The sequence below is a fragment of the Saccopteryx bilineata genome, chromosome 1 (assembly GCF_036850765.1).
Source record: "Saccopteryx bilineata isolate mSacBil1 chromosome 1, mSacBil1_pri_phased_curated, whole genome shotgun sequence".
In the NCBI taxonomy this organism is placed as follows: Eukaryota; Metazoa; Chordata; class Mammalia; order Chiroptera; family Emballonuridae; genus Saccopteryx; species Saccopteryx bilineata.
Window position 1 is genome coordinate 115,479,966 of NC_089490.1, and position 22,149 is coordinate 115,502,114.

General features: G+C 40.3%; 1 protein-coding gene and 1 pseudogene across 3 annotated transcripts in view; both read left to right on the forward strand.

Moving 5' to 3' along the window:
- PTPRO (protein tyrosine phosphatase receptor type O) overlaps positions 1 to 22,149 on the forward strand; it is a 239,020-nt gene that overhangs the window by 209,464 nt on the left and 7,407 nt on the right. For all 3 annotated transcript variants that reach the window (XM_066264542.1, XM_066264543.1, XM_066264545.1), the window contains 5 exons: positions 10,789 to 10,879; positions 11,988 to 12,064; positions 12,647 to 12,781; positions 13,009 to 13,131; positions 18,301 to 18,455. In XM_066264542.1, the coding sequence (XP_066120639.1) occupies positions 10,789 to 10,879; positions 11,988 to 12,064; positions 12,647 to 12,781; positions 13,009 to 13,131; positions 18,301 to 18,455 (581 nt within the window). The remainder of the gene's footprint in view (positions 1 to 10,788; positions 10,880 to 11,987; positions 12,065 to 12,646; positions 12,782 to 13,008; positions 13,132 to 18,300; positions 18,456 to 22,149) is intronic.
- On the forward strand, positions 5,068 to 5,222 carry LOC136321422 (U1 spliceosomal RNA; annotated as a pseudogene).

The following is a 22,149-nucleotide window of genomic DNA, read 5'->3' on the forward strand; positions in this document are numbered from 1 at the left end:
GGTGCCACTGCTCCCTCGGCGGCGCTTGGGTGAGTTTGCAGAATAAACAAGATGGTAACTGGGCTCAGGGACGTCTGATGTGCTGGTTCAGAGACAGGATGTCAACTCTTAGTTAATAGGTCAGAGTTTGGGGGACACAAATGAAAGAAAGGAGGTGCAGGTAATGTGGCGAACAAATGTGGTTATGGGGAAAGCCACTGTTGAAAATCAAGGCGATGGAAATCGCAGTGGAAAGCAAACTGACAATTGAGATCTGAAACCGAATTTCACTTCCAGGCAATTTTTAGTCTGTATCTCATGCCACCTAGGCCACAGCAATGGTGGATAAAATGGAACTGTGTCTTCTGAGCATGCAGCAGTCTACGGTGGGCATCTTATACCTACAGGACTCTTGGCACTCTACTTAATATTTCTTTGTGAAGTTTGGTTTTCTTTCCATGGAGAAATTGGGGAAAGAGTTACACATGGTTACTATAGAAGAAAAAAATTGATAAGACTTCCTTTTCCAGAAGCACACATATATGTTTGTGTCCAAGACCATGTGTGAGAGGGGATGGAAAGGAGTAAGTCTGGGTCTCAGCGGTGTGAGGACCATAAGTGGTCCTTAAGTATTCTTCCCACACATTTCCCAGCACAGAGCTGTCTGGATGGTGCACATGCTGTAGATTTCTCCAGGGAGTTCATGATTCAAGGAAACCAGAGAAAAGGGAAAGATAAAGGAACTCTAGTTTTTTAAACTTCAAATGTGCTCTTTTCTACTAAATACCAGGTTGTAGAATGGAGCTGCTTTCTTCTCATTATTTATATTTATTTCTTCTTTCTGCCCATCAACCAAGGAGAATGTTAGTCTTTAATATGCAGCAAGAGTCCTGGCGTGGAAATCTAAAAGGGAGTTAAGGATGAGAAGAACCTTATATGTTACCAGATACAAAGCCCCTAGCTACCACCTGCGCTGTGAGAAACTCCGCATGGAATCTGGCTCAGTTACCGTTGCATGCGGGTGCATAAGAAAGTAAAGATGCTGCACCAAATGCTATATCTGAAAGCTACAGAAATTCTGTTTGAATTGGAGATCTATGGTGAGGATGGCATTTCAGAAAAGAGTATCAGTGACAGGAGAAGACTTCTAAAAGGAAACAGCCAAATCTCAGAAAAAAACAAATTTCTAGCTAATTGTGATAATGATGATGAAAATTATGATGGAGGTACACTCTCAACCTCACTGCACCCACAGCCTCCTTATTTCTTCCAGAGTTTATGACCTTGGTGACACAGCTCTATCACTGCCTTTTCTGGGAGGATTGTGAGCTCCTCCCATCAAACTTTGGTGTGACTATTACTGTGTTTCTGAATTGCATTATTATTTTAAAAAGTTCTATGAGTCTTTTTTTTTTTTTTGGTAAAAAGAAAAGATTATTTTAGTTGTTAGTGACTGAAACACAATCCAGACTAGTTTAGACCAAAGAAAAGGGAATTTCTTCAAAAGGTACCATGTCAAATAGTCAAAGGGAAGGATGAATGGCTAACCTCGAAGGAGGGCAGGGAAGCCACCCAGCCACAAGAATGACTGGAACCTGGAGCCACACCCTAGCTGGAACCTCTTTTTTTAATTTCTCATTTCTGCTTCTCTCTCTGTCTTGACTTCACTGTTTTTGCTGTCAACAACATCTGTTTCAATGGAAAACACAATCACCAATAACCCCTGTGTCATGTCCTATAGTTTCCATGGTTGCCAGAGAGAACTGCTGACTCTCTTGTTCATATTTTGAAAAATAACAGGGGAGGAATCTAATTGGCTGACGTGGGCCGTGGTGTCCAACTAAGAACAGGACAAATCTTACTGGAAACACGTGGCTAAATCAGAGAAGGAGAGCATTATTTTCAAAGCAAGGACACTGGGATAACCAAACAATAAGGGATTAGATCCTAGCTGCAATGCTTCAAAAATGTGAAAGATAGAATTGTAAATTTTATGCGCTAAATGCTCGATGTATATAATAGGCTCAGGGCTTTTATACACTTGATGTTAAACACAGCTAGGCTCATTCCATAAGATTTGTAAAGGAGGAAAGAATGTATTACACTGGGAATTCAGCAACATGGGTCCTCATTACCATTTTGCCACTAATTGCTGTGGAAAATAATCAAATTTCTCATCACATCAGTTTCTTCATCTATAAATGGTAGGTTGCACTGAGTCAGTGATTCTCAATGGGGCCAGTACCAGGCAGGTCCTGGTACTTGGGGATGTGTGGCAGTGTTTTTTGTTTGTCATAATGGCTTGGGAATAAGCCACTGGTGGTATTGAGTGGAGAAAGGGACAGAGTGATGTTAAATATTCTTCAATAAATGGGACAATCCCACACAACAAAGAATTGTCCCAAGGCAATAGTATTCCTTTGAAAACACTGGACTAAATGTGGGACAAGGATATATCCCAGCTTTATGGCTCATGTGTATTAGTCAGGATTCTCCAGAAAAACAGAATCTATAAGAGATAAGTTAATACATAGATTATATAGATAGATAAATGATAGATAGATAGATAGATAGATAGATAGATAGATAGACAGACTGATAGATAGATGATGTAATAGCATTTAGAGAAAAGAAGGTGGAGAGATAAGTTTTCAGAAATTAGCTCACATGCCCACCAGAGCTGGCAGGTCTGAAACCTGTGGGGCAGGCTAGGGACCCAGGAAGAGATGTGACCACTCACATCAGCAGTCTGGACGCAGAATTCCTTTCTCCTTAGGGACTTCAGTCTTTCCCCCGCAAGGCCTTCAACTGACTGGATAAGGCCCACCCACACTTTGAAATGTAATCTGCTTTCTCAAAGTCTAGTCATTTAAATGTTAGTCGCATCTAAGAACTATAGTTACACACAATCTCTAGACTTGATGTCTGACCCTGCACCTGGGCACTATAGCCCAACCAAGTTGACACATAAAAGTAAACATCACACCATGATTTGAAGAAGTGTTTAGTATTTTTATTTATTATGAAACTTTTTTTCATATACCTTTGTTCTTAGCACATTTCTGGTCATATGTATACAATTTATTTGGTGCCAAGTCCTGATATATTGTATCCTTACTATGCTGAGAAAATACAAATTACTCTTCAGAAGTCTGCTTTATTTGCATCACAAGCTCAGATTGTTTGTTCAGATGAACATTTGTTCGAGCAGTGACCCACTGGTCTGACTCACTTCCTTTTTCATTGGACAGCTTCCCAAGTATTGCGGTTCCCAACCACCCCCTCATATTCTCAGTTCAGTGTCAGGCTGTCCTCATCGATTTTCAGAGATGCATTGTGCTCCCAGACCTGAGATACTCTCAGATTTCAGGGTGCATCTCAGACCTTTCACATGACAGCCCTCAGATTTTCCTGAAATTGATAATCAATTGAGGCTTAAGGGAAAAAAATGTTTTCTTTTGTAATGGAAATGCAAGAGAGTGTTAAGGTGACTCAATCAGCTGGTCTAGTTAAATCCAGTAGCTGAAAAGTTATTTGTTCTGTTTATATTAATACTTAATAGTTGTATTCATTTTGATTCTGACATTGAGAGAGATCACACTAACATAGTGAAATCTCATAATTTTATAAGCATTATGCAAATTGAAACTAATTTCTGGATTTACATATATTACCAATACATCTATAAGTCAAACATGAAGCTATACAAGTTGCTAATTTGCATTCACTGAAATAATTCCTCTTTCACTCTGCATCTGATTTTGAATCTGCTAAGAAGACTGATTATCTCTCTAATAAAAATATACATCTTTTCTTAGGAAGTAGGGGACCCAGGGACCTGAGTTTTCATTCCACTCATTTCCAGTTTCCTAGGTTTTGTATCCATTTCTTTCTTTCTTTCTTTTCTTTTTATTTTACAGAGAAAGGAGGGAGGGGTGGAATGAGAAGTATCAACTCATAGATGTTTCACTTTATTTATTGATTGCTTGTGATGTGTGCCTTGACTGGGCAAACCCAGGGTTTCAAACTGGCAATATCAGCATTCCAAGTTGATGCTTTATCCACAGCGCCACTGAGGCTAGGCTGTCTCCGTTTCTAAGTGCTCATACCAATTTGTCCAGTGATATGAGTGTTGCCACTAAATCCCATCCTAGAGCCCAGGGCTAGGGTAGCTATTGCTAGACATTCCTGAGGTTGACTTTCTTTTTAGCCATCTTCCATCTCCAGCCCATGATTCTCATCACTACGGTACCCCATTCTTCCTTATTTGGAAATAGGGTCATTTGCAGACATAATTAGTCAGATGAAGTCATACTAAAGTAGGGTGGGACCTAATGAAAAGACAGCCATGTAAATATACAGAGACAACAAGGAGACTGTTGTGCGATCACAATGCAGAGACTGGAGAGGGATAGCCACAGGTAAAGGGACACCAAAGGTTCCCAACCACACAGCAGAAGCTGGGAAGAGGCAAGGAAATATTCCCCTCTATGTTTCAGAGGGCATATGTCCTGCTGACAACTTGGTTTCAGACTTTTAGTCTCAAGAACTGTGAGACAGTAAATTTCTGTTGTTTTAGGCCACCCAATTTATGTTACTTTGTTATGACACAACTATGAAACTAATACAGAACCCCATTCAATACCTTGTTCTAAATCCTTTCCTCTCCTTTTGTGATTATCTGAAAGATAACTGGAGATTACCCAATTCCATTGGACTTTTACTTGCCATACATGGGACCTCTTTGTCAACAGCACTGGTCACATTGTTTCTCCTCATTTGTTTTGTAGTCTAGTACCCTGGCTCATCTAACTCTAATGTCCAACCTATCCCAAAGCAAACATCAAGTGATTATCACTTCTTAACATTGCTACCAACTCTAAAGCCTGAATATAGCTGTGCTCTTCTCATAAGATGATGGTACATTGTATGGACTGAAGGTATCTCCTTAATTCATATGTTGAAACCCCTACCCCCCAGTGTAATGGTATTTGGAGATGGGGCATTTAGGAGGTGATTAGGGTTAGATGAGGTCAGGATAGTGGCCACTCATAATTCGATTAGTGCCTTATAAGAAGAGACACCACCATACGTACCTGGCAGGGGAGATACCATGATTGTGAAGGTGGTTTCCCAGAGCAAGACTTATCCACAGCACTCCGGATGTGCGGACCCCTGCAATTCTCCCAAATGTGGGAAACTCAATGGCATAATTTGTGGTAGCAGGGGACTGTGTTCACGTGAAAAAAAGAGGGGGGGGGGGAGAAGAGACACCAGAGAGCATGCTCTCTCTTTCCTTCCCCCTACTATCAGCACAGAAAGAAGTCATATGAGCACACTGCCAGATGGTAGCCATCTACAAGCCAAGAAAAACCTCAGAATGAATTCTGACTTGGCAGCACCTTGTCCTTGAACTTCCCAACCCCCAGAACTGTGAGATGTAAATTTCTGTTGTTTAAGCCACCTTGCCTGTGCTATTTTGTTATGGCAGCCCTAGCAAAATAATACGGTGCATATATTTGTGTGTAGCTTTTCAAGACTTGCGTGCTTCAAATACAGACACACGAGATAGACTTTCACTGGACCTTGGTGACTGTACTAGTTTCCCAGTGTTGCCATACAAATTACCACAATCTTTGTGACTCTAAGCCAGTGGTTCTCAAACTTTTTGAAGTTGGGGTGCATTTAAAATCCTACAAATAATTGTAGGCATACCATATACAAAGTTCTGAGAAATATGTTATATAATTAAGTCAAATGTTAAAGAAAAAAATATAAAGGCCAAGTGTGCTTTTATGGTAATTAAAAAATAAATATAACAAAATACATTTATTCTGATATTTAAAAACATTTTTATGTTACATTTTTTGAGTATGCTTTTTAGAATTTGTAAAAAAGAGGGGTTAAAAATTTTAAAATGACAAAAAGATTATCTTTTTATATATATAGATACATTCTTAGTAAGATTTAGTAAATTTGGCAGGTCCTGGTACAAATATGTTAAATTTTTTCATTCTTGTGTTTATGAGAAACATGAGCCTGATGTATCCTAGCGACTTATTTGGACATATATTTGAAAGGCAAACTCTCATTTCCTCATCAATACATTGAAGAATTCCTCTCTTTTTACTCTTAATTGTGTTGAGAGTTGAAAATCCTAATTCACATAAATGGGATGTTGAAAATTGTAGTAAAATATTCAAAGCTTTTTTAGATATTGCCACATCATATTCTTCTTTTATAGAAATCCATAAGGTTTCAAGAGACAATTCCTTATGTTTAATCATCAATCCACGATCAGTGGATATAGCTGCCAGTTCTTCTTCTTCTGTTAATGTCAAACCAAAATCACTTGAAGCTTTTATGAATAGGTTTCTAATTCAATGGTATTGTTCAGTGTTTAGTGATGGAAAATGCTATAAATTCAATTCTGCTTATCAGCTTTCAAGTCCTATTTTATTTACACTTAACTTTTGCTCACTTCCAGAATCAGATTCTTCAATATCACGCTTCTTTTTGAGAAATATATCCATTTTATTAGAGTGTATTTATCTAAAAATAATATAATGATGTGTTAATAATAAATATAATAATGATGTGTTAACAAAAAGAGCAGTATTTTCATAATGAAATGATATAATAGAGTAACTATATTTATTTTTACATCTGAACACATACTGCGAACCAGCACAGCTAGTAATTCCAGGTCCCAAGTGGGAACGGTGCAGAATTAAGAAAATACGTAAATTAAGAAAATATGGGGTTGGGCGAGCCCTATAATTGCTGCTGGCAAGAACAAAGTGCACCCAAAAACCGCATCTTGCTTTATTTATAGGGCAAACTGGACCATTAGCAAATCAATGAGAGCTTTAATCATGTTTCCAAGGCAACCCAAGAATTTTACCAAGTGCAGAAAACCCCCACCATACATATCATCTTAACTTTATACCAAACAAAGGATAGAAGAAACTTGCTTCCAGTCTTTCTGGGGAACATTGGGGATAGTGTAAACAATCCAGCACCACAGCTTAACAGCCTTTTGCAACCTAAGCAGGCAAGTGAGGTGGGGGGTTGGGCAGACTGTCAGCTTACAGCCAATTCCCCATACTTCTGTCCCCCAAAAATCTAAACTCCAAAAACCCTGGTGGTTTTTTGTCCCTAACAGGCACATATTTCTCTGGAATACCATAGGGCACACCTGGAAATCTTCTGGGATGCACCAGTGCGCCTTGGCGCATACTTTGAGAACCACTGCTCTTAGCAATAGAAATTTATTCTTTCACAATTCTAGAGGCCAGAATTCTAAAATCAAAGTGTTAGCAGGACCTGCTCCTTCTGAAGGCTGTAGAGGAGACTCTTCCAGATTTGGTGGCTCCAAGCATTCCTTGGCTCACAAGCTGCCTAACTCAAAGCCGTGCCTCCACCTGTCTATGGCTTCTCCTCTCATCCCTTTTAAGAGAACACTTGTCATTAAATTTGGGGCCCACTCGAATAATACAAAATGATCTCATCTCATGTTCCTTAACTTAGTTACATCTGTAAAAACCCTTTTTCCAAATCAGACCTCATTCACAGGTTTTGGGGGTTAAGATGTGGACATATCATTTGGGGGACCACCATTCATAGGCCCATTCATATATGGCCTAGAAAAAAAGAAACCACAATGCTAAATTATATTGGAACCCAAACTGACAAAATTCAAAAATGATTTATGTTGGTTTCAGGCCATCCCTTCATACTTTGACTCTTTAAAAATTTAAACCTCTGGAGTTTCCATATGGTTAAATAGAAAATTGCAAAGCTACTGAACTGTAAACTTTGTGTTCGATTTTCCACATACTGACAGGCAGAGTTACAGGAGATTGCAAAGCATCTTGTGTACATGCGGTTCCTGCTTTGCTACAATTCTGCTTTGGCAATTCACATTCACAGTGTTCAGCCAATTAAACCTCTCTGAACAACTCAGGGCATTTACAGCAGGGAGGCAACACACAATTAAAGTTCAATCAGCTCGTCAGCTTCCATATGCGCTCCGGCTCTCCGCCACAATCTGTTTCCACCATTTCTTTCGTGTCTGAGGTCCTTTTCCTGTGGCTTATCAGTCTGTCTTCAGAGCAGGGGACTTGCGTGGGAGGGAGTCGTTGGTCTGTTAGTACAAATGGCAAAGGAGGGCAGAATATGGAGCCAGGCAAAACAAAACAAACACATTTCACAACCACTATCCATAGCACTGCACAGATATTTGCTGAGTCTAACGCTATAGCCCAGTGAGGTATGGAGGAATTATTAGCTTTACCTTAGAGGTAATTAAACTGATGTTAAGGCATGTTGAACTATTTTTCCAAAGCCCAATAGTTTACAAGTGGTATACCAAAATAAGCTAGATGTTTGGACAAGCTATCCATAAAGGCACTCTCTAAACGAGGTAGATTCCCAAAGTACTTTATACAATGGAAGCATCATTTAAATAAGCTTACAGTTGCCAAAAGGATCTAACCTAAGACTGGTTTAGTTGAAGTTGCTAAAACTAAGTTTCTTTCTTACAAGAACAATATATTCCATCGTTGAAAACCCTTTAAAATGGAAAAACCAGTAATAGAGTAGCAGTGACAAGCTTCTGTTTGGAGGACATTTGTCAAGCAAGGGTTTTAGTTAAGATGGAAAAACTCCTAATTTTGTGAATTGAGGATCAAAGTTAGCATAGTTTGGCTTTACAATGGCTTCAAATTAGGCCAGAAAGTTTGAGACATTTCAGCTAGAAAAGTCAAAGTGATACTGAAACAAAGGAATGGAGGAACCCGGACAGTTTTGGCCGGTCCATCCCGGTTGCCTGCAGGCAGGCTTGCATCCTAGTACCATTAAACACACACACAGAGCTACGGGGAGCTTTGGTGTGGAAGCCACTGAAGTTTCAAGAACTAGATCTCTGAAGCATATTCTTTGCAAAGAGCACTGGAATCATGACACAAAAGGCATGAAAGAGAGTGCACTGTTCAATCTCCTCAGACATTGTCATATGTCCCCAACTCCCTTTGAAACTCTTTCAAAGACTCTGAAAAACTTTTCCCCTGAGAAGTACTCCTCCAGCTTATGATTCATTGGAGTAACAATTGGGAGGAATTGTTAAGAGTAAGACTTGTTTAAAATATTAACATTCTAAATGAGTAAATAAAATGTACAAGTGGACCCTGGCCAGTTTGCTCAGTAGTAGAGCATCGGCCCCAGAGTGTGGAAGTCCTGGGTTTGATTCCCAGTCAGGGCACACAGGAGAAGCTCCCATCTGCTTCTCTACCCCTCCCCCTCTCCTTCCTCTCTATCTCTCTCTTCCCCTCCCGCAGCCAAGGCTCCATGGGAGCAAAGTTGGCCAGGTCTCTGAGGAAAGCTCCATGGCCTCCGCCTCAGGCACTAGAATGGCTCTGGCCGCAACAGAACAACACTGATGGGCAGAGCATTGCCCCCTAGTGGGCATGCCGGGTGGATCCCAATTGGGCATATGTGGAACTCTGTCTGACTGCCTCCCCGCTTCTAACTTCGGAAAAATACAAAAAAAAAAAAAAAGTGTACAAGTGGTTTCTCTACTGCCTCACATAACAGTCTTATAGAAAAGTGCTCTATAGATAATCCCATTTACTGATGGTATATATGCTGCTTACTAATATTTTCCTCAAGTTTGTTGAGGAGTATAACTGGATCTGCTGCATTAGTAATGCCCAGTACGGTTCCAGGGAGCAGCGCACAGACAGACCACAGCGTGAACGATGCCCCTGGCCTGACTGCAGTCCCTTGTTTCCTCTCAGACACATGACAAAGCAGCTTAGAAATCTCCTTTTTTCCAGTAGCATAACCTTTTTGAGATGTGACGATTGTCAGTTTATAGAAACATGGCTTATTGATGCGCCTTCTGATATAGGATTTATGGGAGTACTGATCCACACAGGCAAATATTTGGATGTTCTTATTTTCACTGAAGGTTTTGTTTCCCTACTACTGATTCATCCTTATTTTTGAGTTTTGGTTTTTTTTCTATTTTAGTGACTGGCAATCCTATATCTTGTGAAATGGAGAATATCCCTACATTGCTCCTTACTCTCTCTTTTACTACTTATTCTATCCCTCATTGCCTGAAAGAGAAACACTGATATGTCCTCATAGAATATGAAATATTTATGCAAATTGAATAAATTTCAGTTACTCTATACCTTTAAAAATCTGAAACATTTCTTTTCTAAATTTTTTTTCAAATAATTCAATAATTCATATACTAAGTGTCATGTACATAATCCTTACCTTCTCCAAATGAGCACTAGGCTGTCTGAGGTATTTATGTGTTCCATTCTCAGCTATTACTGTAATAATGCCATATAAAAACAACAGCAAAATCTCAGTGACCCACAACAGCATCTATTTTTCTTACTCGTGGGTCTGTGCGATAGCAGGGGCACTCTGCTTCAGGCCACGGATCAGGGTCAGGGCTGTTTCACGTGTCTCCTCATTTGGGGACTAGCAGCTTCCCTGCTTACGTTCTTCTCATGGCAGATGGCAGAAACACAGGAAGACAAACCAAACCAAACCAGCACATTTAAGGCTTCTTATTGAACACGAGTTCTACCCAAGTTCGTTGGTCAAAGCAAGTAGACAAGAGTTGGGTGGAGAAGTATATTCTATCTCAATGGGAGCTCTGGAACATCATATGGCAAAGGGAGTGTGATGATTCTGTTATAGGCTGGGAGTGAAGAACGATCCAATGTGAACAATAATCCAGTCCACACTGTGTATGAAAATCTCAAATCTATTCTCTATCTTTTGTAGGAGTTGAAATTGATTGGACTGGATATTCCACACTTTGCGGCAGACCTGCCACTGAACCGATGTAAAAATCGTTACACAAACATCCTACCATGTAAGATTATCTATTGTACTGATTCAGTTTATGCCTATCAAAGATCAAAGGATGATTATTGAAAATTAATCAGTTTCACCAATCTCTGGTCACACTCTGTTGTGGTCTGTATCCCTAAGGCCATCTCTGATCGAATATCTGTGCTCTAATGTCATTAGATCCTATTGTATATAGGATGGTGTAAATAAACATTATGCTTTTAAATAAATTGCATGTGTAGGAAAGACTGACAGTTTGGCCCTTTGGTGATCAAAATATTTTAGCCAGATCAGGGATCAGATAATCTGTGCTCTCATAATAGATTTTCTGTCAATTCATGACAATGAAGAGAGGCAAATGAAAAGTGAATTCAGTGTGTTAAAATGCTTCCTCTTTCTAACTTCTGGAAAGTTTTGTTGTTGCTTAATATTTTTAATAAAGCAACATACAGAGAAAAAGTAATATGAAGTACCAACAGGACAATTAAAATATAATCCAATATAGATATAACTTTCTTCTCCGCTATACTCTCGGGGGAGCTGAGAAAGAGTGGAAAAGGGGAAAGAAGGAGAGTGAACAAGCTCTAGAAAAAGAACTTTGTCCTTAATAAAGTTTCTTGATAATAGTAGGTAGTCTTATCACTATAACACCTTACATCTGTATACATTTCAGAATCTACTTTTCTCATCTAAGTCCCTTCGCAAAAAGCCTATGCAACTTCATTCTCTTCTAGATTCCCCAAAGGTGGTGAGTTGCCCGGTGTCCCTGTATGAAATGGAAATTGTGTAGTTAGGCTATAAGTTATAGCCTTCTATACTATGATCTTCCATACTCTACCGAAATTTTAGTTTCTGTAAATATTCTGCACACCCCCCCAAAAAAAAAATAGAGAGCTAATTCTTCCAAAGACAGGAGAGCTGGTAGGAGAAAATAGTGACTAAGAGTTATTTATGTATTTGTTTAAACAAGAGATTAAGATTTGAGGTATGACTAAAATATCAAGCTAAAATGTACTTTTTCTATGTACTGTATTACTTACTATTTTGACTGGATGTGGGGAAGAGAGGACCTGAGCCATTCTTCCTTCCACTCTGATTTTTAATGTTTCCTTTCTTCTTCTTCTTTCTAGATGACTTCAGCCGAGTCAGATTAATCTCCATGAACGAGGAGGAAGGAGCAGACTACATCAATGCCAACTACATTCCTGTAAGAAAAACAAAACAAAAAACCCTAAAAATTTAGACACCTGAATTCAAGCCCAAGCAGAGAAAAAAAAATTAGGGATGCAGGGATACATCAAACAGTTAAAAAGAAAGCTCTTCTACTAAAGAACAGTCTCCATTATTCCATTTCAGAATAAACAACAGGAAGAAAGAACTACAGAGAGTAGTTATGTTCATATTTTCTTGTAAAGAACTAGTGAAAATGAAAGTACATTATTGTATTAAAGATCATCTTTCTTGTACATTTAAGTATTTTCACCAACCAAACTCAAAGGGCTCCACCTGAGCACCTGTATTTTAGAAATATCTATAAAAATAGTAGTTATCAAAAAAAAATTGTGTGTCATTTTATAGGCTTTTCAATAATTGTACTTAAAATCATAGAGACCTGTATCATCAGTTACTCTGATGGCCCTTCCATGAACACAGGAGAACACATTACAAAGGTGTGTGACCCTTTGACAGGCCTGTCCCAGTACATTTGCACCCTTTTCTAATTTGTGCAGAATAGCATTTGGTGTTAGCAGTGGTTCCTTAGATGACAAATTTGTCATTAATCTTTCAGGGATACAACTCATCCCAGGAATACATTGCCACACAAGGGCCGCTGCCTGAAACCAGAAATGACTTTTGGAAGATGGTCCTACAACAGAGGTCCCAGATCATTGTCATGCTCACTCAGTGTAATGAGAAAAGAAGGGTAAGTGCTTAAGGGGCTCCCCTCACTCAGCAGCAAAACCTGCCGTAGCCACAGCCATGGACGGGGTGCTTACTGTGCACCAGAAGCCGGTCTCACCACACAGCTCACCTCGCAATGATCATATACAGTTCTTCAGACACAAGCACTTTTGTTTTTCCTCAGTGAGCACAGACTTCATTCCTTCCCCAACTTGTGTGTTTGAAAATGTTGTGTTATATCCACCACAGGTGAAATGTGACCATTACTGGCCATTCACAGAAGAACCCATAGCTTACGGAGATATCACCGTGGAGATGACCTCAGAGGAGGAGCAGGATGACTGGGCCTGTAGACACTTCCGGATCAATTACGTAAGTCATGAAGCACAAGTTCAGATTCTTTCCCCATGCAGAGGGGACCCTCCAGGTGTCAGGAGACCAACCCACCATCCGCCAAGATCATGAGCACTTCAGGCTTGGCAACACTGCTTCCTTCAAGACCAAAGGCCCCCTTAACATAATTTTTTCCATTTCATCAAGAATGGTGTTGATGCAGTGGTTGGCCTGGTGGCCCTCAGAAATGGAAAGCAAACCCTAGCTCCATTTTGGGTCAGCCCCGGGCAACAGAAGACATGTGAGTCATTGCTCACCAGGCCTGACCAAGGAGGGACATGTCGTATAACCATATATGAGTATAAGTAGGATATACAAGGCACAATTAAATTTAAATGCCAGGTGTCCCCAAACTACGGCCCGCGGGCCGCAATGTGGCCCCCTGAGGCTATTTATCCAGCCCCCACTACACTTCTGGAAGGGGCACCTCTCTCATTGGTGGTCAGTGAGAGGACCACTGTATTTGGCAGCCCTCCAATGGTCTGAGGGACAGTGAACTGGCCCCCTGTGTAAAAAGTTTGGAGACCCCTTAAACCATGATTTAGTAGTTGGGTTTGGCTTTGTTTGGCTTCTTTTCCTTATTTTGTTCTGGTTCAGTTTTTACTATTTCAAAGGTATTTTGAGGCATTCTTAATCATGGTTCTTTATCTCTTTTGAAAAGTTATTGATTTCTCATTGTTAGGGTGTCAGAACAGTGTTTCCACCATGAGGCCTGCCACCTGTCTGAGGACAAGCCTGGAGCACACACAGAATGTCTGTGTGCCGGGCTGGGTGCTGACGTCCTCCACGTTGTCCTGTTGTGTTGTTCACATGGGGCCGCCCAGAAAATAAGAGGGAACTTTTACTAGAGTTCTCCACTTAAGCATGCTCTCTGCTGAGAACACAGTTTGATAGGAAAGTCTTCATTAAAAATGTGCTATTTAGGCCCTGGCTGGTTGGCTAAGTGGTAGAGCATCGGCCTGGCATGCAGGAGTCCTGGGTTCAATTCCCAGCCAGGGCACACAGGAGAAGCGCCCATCTGCTTCTCCACCCCTTCCCCTCTCCTTCCTCTCTGTCTCTCTCTTCCCCTCCCGCAGCCAAGGCTCCATTGGTGCAAAAGTTGGCCTGTGTGCTGAGGATGGCTCTATGGCCTCTGCCTCAGGCACTAGAATGGCTCTGGTTGCAACAGAGCAACGCCCCAGATGGGCAGAACATCGCCCCCTGGTGGGCATGCCAGGTGGATTCCGGTTGAGAGCATGCGGGAGTCTGTCTGACTGCCTCCCCGTTTCCAACTTAAGAAAAATACAAAAAAAAAGAAATGTGCTACTTAAACACAACCTTTCCTGACAGCCTGTGACCAAGTTGCCCACTGTCTGTTTTGTAAAGCCCGTGAACTAAGAATGAGTCTTATATTTTTAAATGTTTTGGGGAAAAAATCAAAATAAGAATGATATTTCATATAAACTATTATATGGAAATTATATAACTCAAATGTCATTGTCCCACAGGTAACAGTTTATCGCAACACATTTACACACGTGTTTTCAGGTTGTCCATGACTGTGTTTGGCTGCATCAGGCTGGAGTGGTAGCAACAGAGATGCCGGACCTGCAGACCCTAGAATATTGATCATCTGCCCCGCACAGAAAATCTTTGCTCACCCTTAATGCAGACGATGAAATCAAAGATTGTCCATATCAACACAACATAAGCATTCATTAACGACCCATTTGTTGATATTTATGAAAGATAAATCACTTCTCCACCACTGGAAGTTAACAATGGTTTTGACTACATTGAGAATTTAGGCAAATCCCTATATGACTCTCACAGACTGTGCTTCATGCTGTTTTGTTTCTTTGAAATGTTTATCTCTTCCTGTTCCCTAAGCACATTCTTACTCATTTTCAACTGCAGTGTCACCTCCTTTGTTTCACCTTCCCTGTCTCAAGAGATCTTTATCCCTTTCCTCCTCTGCTCTGGTCTCATGGCTATCCCTCCATCTCAGTACCGTGCAGGCGTCCCCAAACTACGGCCCGTGGGCCGCAATGCGGCCCCCTGAGGCCATTTATCCAGGCCCCACTGCACTTCTGGAAGGGGCACCTCTTTCATTGGTGGTCAGTGAGAGGACCACTGTATTTGGCAGCCCTCCAATGGTCTGAGGGACAGTGAACTGGCCCCCTGTGTAAAAAGTTTGGAGACCCCTGCTAGACCATTACAATTCTCTCACTTCATGTTTCCCTCCCCCAGTGTGAGTTTTGGAAGCAAGTACCCTGTTATAATAATCCTTGTAATCCCAACCCTTAGCCACTAAATAAATCTTTGTAGAATAAACAAAGCAGTGGATAAATAAATAATTTCAAAAATAATAAAGAATTTGGAAAACATCAGTAGATTTCCATCAGAGAAAATATTTGACAATCTGAATGCAATTTGAACTCTGCTTTTTTGGTGATTTTAGCGGGAAAGTCATTGGAACCTGTTAGACAAATACAGAATATATCTTTCCCTAGGTTTGCATCTTAGAGAAAAAATTATAGAGCATAAAATAGATACTGTCTATTCCCTTCACAGGGAAGAATGACATAGATCACTTCACGGTCAATACTATGCTTCTTGTCCTTGCTTTTAAATGATGACCTTTTAACAACAAGCATGTGAACGGCTCAAAACATAAGATTAAAATATTTCTGTTAAAGTGTTTATACAGTAATTACAAGCATTAGGTTTCAGAGTGCCCCCAATTGGCCATAAACAGAATCTAAAGTCTTAAGCTCCCTAGATAAAAGTTAAATTGCTAAAGTACATTGTGCTGTACTAATGAACATATTTTTCTATGTGTTTCATTGTTTGATTCTACCCTTTTTTATTCCCTCAAATTGATACGTGGTGACTTTTAGAGCACAACAGGGTAAGTTTGCATAAATGAAGCAATCAGGGTAAGGGAAATTTTGGAAAGTCTAAATAAGATGTAACCAGAAGGGTTTTCACATTTAACAAAAAAGGAGGAAGATAACCATAATACACAGTTTGTACTTTCCACTACTTGAAACTTGGCATGAACTTTGTAAGAACTGGAGACAAAACAGTAGCAACAGCCCCTTTGTTCCTTGACGTGTGTCTTGCTATTCATCTGCTGGAGAGCACCCTGATGCCCAGTCCTCTGCCTTGCATGGCAGAGAAACTGATGTATATGTTTCCTATTTTTGAAGCATCTTGAATATTTTAGCCAAATATATTTTCAGATCAACTGTAATTTATAGCTATAACCTACACTGTTCAAATCTTTGTGCTAAGCCTGCCATCATCATGTTAAAAGAATGAGCTTTCTTATAAACTTTTCTGGGCAACATATATATATATATTATATTATATATATAGTATATATAAACATATATATACTATATATAATATATATATAGTACTTCACCAGGTACAATGTGTGTGTGTGTGTGTGTGTGTGTGTGTGTGTGTGTGTACTGCATATATATGGTGAATGAGTAGCCCTAAATCCTCATGGCTTTGAGTAACTGAGTCATTCTGCACAATTTATTATGCTTGGGTTACTTTCTTGCCATACAGACTGCAGACAGCAGTGATGGGAGCCAGCATCTTTGCAAACTTCAGGCTCTGTGTGTCTAAGAAAGAGCTCGCAGTGAGAGAGGCACTGTGTATGGCTGGGCATGTATGGCCTTAGGCGCAGAGGGGACAGTGGGTCTAGTGGAAGTGCGGACTTGTTTATATTCATACAAATCTTATGTATTATATATTTATGTACTTCATTTATACATTTACTATATTTATACAAATTTTACTCCACTCAAGACCACTGACTCTTTAGACTTCATTTTTCTTTAATACCTGAAACTAAACTTGAGCTCCAAACTCATAGTCAGGCCAGACTCTCCCAAAGTATGATATAGTATCTCATCCACTGAGTGGATTCTAGGCTCTTACCAAGTTTGAGGGAAGGGGGATGAAAGAGATCTTTGTGAGGACTGGGTTTGGAATCAATCTTTATGCTTACACATTAGTAGGTATAAAAAGAGTGAATCTTGAATAACTCGCATCCGAATTGAAATTTACTCAACCTGAGGGACCAACAATATGAAGAGTTGATGTATGCATTAATATGGATAAGATAAATACACAGAACATACACACTTATAAGGATTCCCAGTACCAACCCCATAACTGGCCAGAGCTAACACAGTAAGCGGCAGTAATGATGTGGTGGTGGTGGTGATAACAGCTAACGGGTACCATACCGTCCTTCACAAACAAGAGCATACTTTTTCTCCACAACAACCCTTGTTGGAGCTTAGGGTAGACTACAGCCTTTGCAAAGACCCTTTTAGCTATAAGAAAATTGTTTTCAGTGAGTTTACCTTGGGTCAAGCCCCTTATTCCTATAGCCCAGGACAGAAATTGTTAAATAGGTGATTTTTTGAAAGAGTAGTCTTGGGACAATTCTGTAAGGGAAGAAGGAGAATAAGATAGGACAGGATAAGGAATAAGCCACACACAGCAATGGGTACCACTGGAATCTAGTGTCAGCTGGGCCCCAGGAGAGTGCTGAGGCATGAATGGCACCACAGAGTTAGTTACCCCAGCTGCCATAATGGGGCCGGGGTTTTGTACCCTGTTATCAGTCACCGGTTGGCTGCGGAATCCTGGAATCCTGAGCAGGAGAACAGAGCCTCTTAGGCATTTCCCAGCATGGCAGCTCCCCACCCTGGGGGATGGCCGGAGGAAGGGTACAGCTATGTGCTGCTGGCAGCAGCTGGGAAGGGGGACGCACGGAGCACCAACAGCACCTTCCACAGTATTTAATTCATTGGCTGAAGCTGATGAAATTCCTAAATAGCAAAAGCTATGATGTAAACCTTAATCTGCTTAAACTCTTATCTCTATACAGGCATGGATTAGCCTCTTTATCCTACTGTTTGAGGTTTTATACAGTTAGTGTTTTTTTGTGTTGTTTTTTTTTTTTCAGATCTTGCTTTGTTGCAGGCACAATGCTCCGAGCTGGAAGGGGAAGTATACAGACCAGGGGTGGAAGGCGGCTTTACCTTCTGATGCCATTAATGTGTGAGCTGCAGTGGAGGCCTGGGCTTTTCTGACTCTGGACTGGGACATTAATGCTTGCTTTGGCTTTTTTTCCTAAAGGCTGACGAGATGCAAGACGTGATGCATTTTAACTACACTTCATGGCCTGATCACGGTGTGCCCACAGCAAACGCTGCAGAAAGTATCCTGCAGTTCGTACACGTGGTCCGACAGCAAGCTACCAAGAGCAAAGGCCCCATGATTGTACACTGCAGGTAAAGTCATCAGATGCGTTTTCTTTTTTTTTTTTTTAATTTTTTATTTATTTATTCATTTTTAGAGAGGAGAGAGAGAGAGAGACAGAGAGGGAGAGAGAAGAGAGAGAGACAGAGAGAGAAGGGGGGAGGAGCAGGAAGCATCAACTCCCATATGTGCCTTGACCAGGCAAGCCCAGGGTTTCGAACCGGCAACCTCAGCATTTCCAGCTCGACGCTTTATCCACTGCGCCACCACAGGTGAGACCAGATGCGTTTTCTGATAAGCATCAAGGGCTTTGTTTTATAAAGAAAAGAGCCCACTAGTCCATAAACCCCTGACCAGATGTGTTTTCTGATAAGCATCAAGGGCTTTGTTTTATAAAGAAAAGAGCCCACTAGTCCATAAACCCCTGATCAGATTGAATTAACAATAAAATGAATTATGATTTTTGAAAAATTTATGATTGAGGTCTTACTAGGTACCTTGTTTATTTATAATATAACCATCTTATATTCTATAGCCTACAAGATAGATATTATTCCCCTTTTAAGATGGAAACACTGAGGAGCGGAAAGGTTAAGGGGTCCACACAAGTTCATGCAACTCGAATATGGAGGCACACCTGTCCCCATGGCCATGCCTTAAGCACTGTGAGATATTACCTTACCCTATCAAGGACTCGGAGTGGTTTATAACACAAACCAAATGCAAGGTCAAATTAAAAATAGTTAACCACAGCCCAGAATATAATAAACGGATATAAAAGCTAGATGAAAGAAGGGAGAAATGAGAATGTTCAGATCATTAAGATAAACATAGTTGCTATGATTGCTTTTTAAAATTGTCTTAAATTTCCAGATAGTTAAAATGAAAGGGAGGGGGGTATTATGACCTTTTACATTATCAAAAATCGAAGACCACACTAGTTTCTTGTGGGAAGAGTTATCCTTGAAATTAACCTTCTTCTTCTACCAAGTGAACAAAGCTCCATCAAAATCTGTTGGTGTCCCAAAGTAAGCTTGTTCGCTTGGAGCCACTGACTGAGGCCGAAGCTAGTGAAGCCACACTGTTCTATTTATGTGAACTTGCTCCTGCACCTCTGGATAGTGATATGCCGCTTTTAGATAGCTAAATTCCCAAGTCGTGGACTCTATATGTATATATTCATCAAAATGATGAACTATTTATTTTAAAGTATTTGGTACCTTTTTTTTTTTTTGGTAAGTTGTTTTAATTGGATACTGTGGAATCAAAAGCACCTTTGCTTTTCTCACCATACACTCTTGCAAAGCTTTCAGATGTTACTCAGCTATGTAGGTGTACACAATTTAATGCACATTATTGTCATATCTTTAAGTTGGATTCAGATGGGCATTTTTCTCCAGTTGTAGTAAATTTGAATTATTTTTTATATATATGCCCATTAACCTATTAAACTTTTGTTTTACTTGTTTGCTGCTCTCTTGTTTGCATTGAGTGTAGGTCACTAAAATTAATGGTAGAACTCCTAAAGCTTTCTCTGTTCCAGTTACTTTTACTAAGTATTTTTCACTTGGCTTATTTCTAAAACTGGGAACATAAAGTGCCTGTATCTTGTAAAACTTCATTTGTCTTGGTTCAGAGAAGTTTGTTCATGTTCAACAGGAGAGGCAAAGTGTACATGAGTGCTTGCTGTCTGATATGGTTCCAGTTCTGTATACATAGAAGGGGGTTGGGTCGTTGTCAGCCCAGTCCACCTAGTTGGACTAGTTTTAAGTAAGTTTTTTGGTTTGTTTTTTTGAACCATATTTAGTAAAATAAATAAATGTATGTTACTAAAAAAAAAAAAAAAATCTGTTGGTGTGACATATTGGGTTTTTTTGTTGTCTTGTTTTTTAATTTTTATTAATTTTAATGGGGTGACATTGATAAGTTAGGGTACATATGTTCAGAGAAAACATCTCTAGGTTATTCTGACATTTGATTATGCTGCATTCCCAACACCCAAAGTCCATTTGTCTTCCATCACCTTCTAACTGGTTTTCTTTGTGCCCCTCCCCTCCCCCAACTCTGTCCCTCTCCTCCCGCCCACCCCGTAACCCCCACACTCTTGTCCATGTCTCCGAGTCTCATTTTTATGTCCCACCTATGTGTGGGATCATATAATTCTTAGTTTTTTCTGATTTACTTATTTCGCTCAGTATAATGTTATCAAGGTTCATCCATGTTGTTGTAAATGATCCGATGTCATCATTTCTTATGACTGAATAAACATCATTAAACATCATTAAAATGTCTATATTACCCAAAGCAATTTATAAATTCAATGCAATACCAATTAAAATACCAATGGTGTGACATATTGTTATAAAATTTTCATGCAACCTCTAAAGAGTAGGGCATAAAAATGTGCTCCCACTGTATTGTATTATATATAAAGCTGTGAGAGGCAGCACTGGCAGCCACGTCAACCTAAGCAAAAAGATCTATAATCCTGGGTCTAGCTAGCACCTTGGTCTCTGTGAAGTAGAATGGTGTGTGTGTGTGTGTGTGTGTGTGAAAGAGAGAGAGAGAGAGAGAGGGAGAGAGAGAGAAGAGGAGAGGAGACAGAGAGGAGTGTGGGAGTATGTGTCTCCCTGGAAAGGAAAAATGTTTTGTAAGCTATCAAGTTTCTGATCAGGGAGGGTGTCTTCGCTGTTGGTCTATCTTAGTCATTCACAGGTTAAAAACTTTGCTTTACCAGATGAAATTTTCTAATCTCACAGTGGTTCTTTCCAAGAGCTTAAAATACAGCTACTTAACCATGTGGTTGAACTCATGGTTCTGTTCACAGCAGGAAGCAGGTACAGTTCTGGACATGACTTTATAGGTGTTCACCCCAGGGCAGAACATTCACCTGAGATGATAGGCCTAGGAGGGGAGGGCTATCAAGTAGAAAAAGCAAAGTAGAGCTCTGAATTGCAGGCTTTTACTGCTGAATTTCTCTCCCAGCAAATTCTGCATACAAGTTAGTTTTGACTTCCTCTTTTCTCACATTTCATTGTAATTCGGAGTTTGGGACCACTTAGCCCTTCAGTCTTAGTTATTGGAAGAAAAGAAGAGCTGACTTTAAAATGTAGAACTGTGATGAGCAGTTGGTCAGCACAAATCACTCCACTTCCCTCTACTCTCTCTGAGCACTAGGACTTGGGAGCTGTAATTGATGGAGTCCAAATATTGAATTTGGTTTTGAGGCATCTATATAAAAGATTATACTGGGAGACTGAAGCAGGCCTAAAACTCATGAGAAAGGAAGACGTGCAATAAGGAATGTCAGGTGTGGTGAACTCAACCTAGAGTTGAAGGCACACAAATTGATATGGTCCAAGAGCTATGGGCATCTCAACTAGACTTCTGAGCTGGGTGTGAGGGCTTAACTCCAAGGCTACTCAAAGGATTGGAATTTTTATGTGTCTAGTTCCCTGACAGCAGGAACCAACTTTCTAGCCAGGTCCATATGAATAGTTTTTTCAGAAAGCAGAAAGCCCCAGGCAGGGGGTAAGGTTGAGGGTAGAGGTTGCCAAGGCAGTACAGACCCTTACCTCTTTAACAGAAGTAGCAGTGATGCTCAGAAACGTCATTATTAGAAGACAATTCAACCATAATTGTGTAGTTTAAAACAGTGGTCCCCAACCCCCAGGCCGCAGACCAGTACCAGTCCGTGGGCCATTTGGTTCCGGTCCTCAGAGAAAG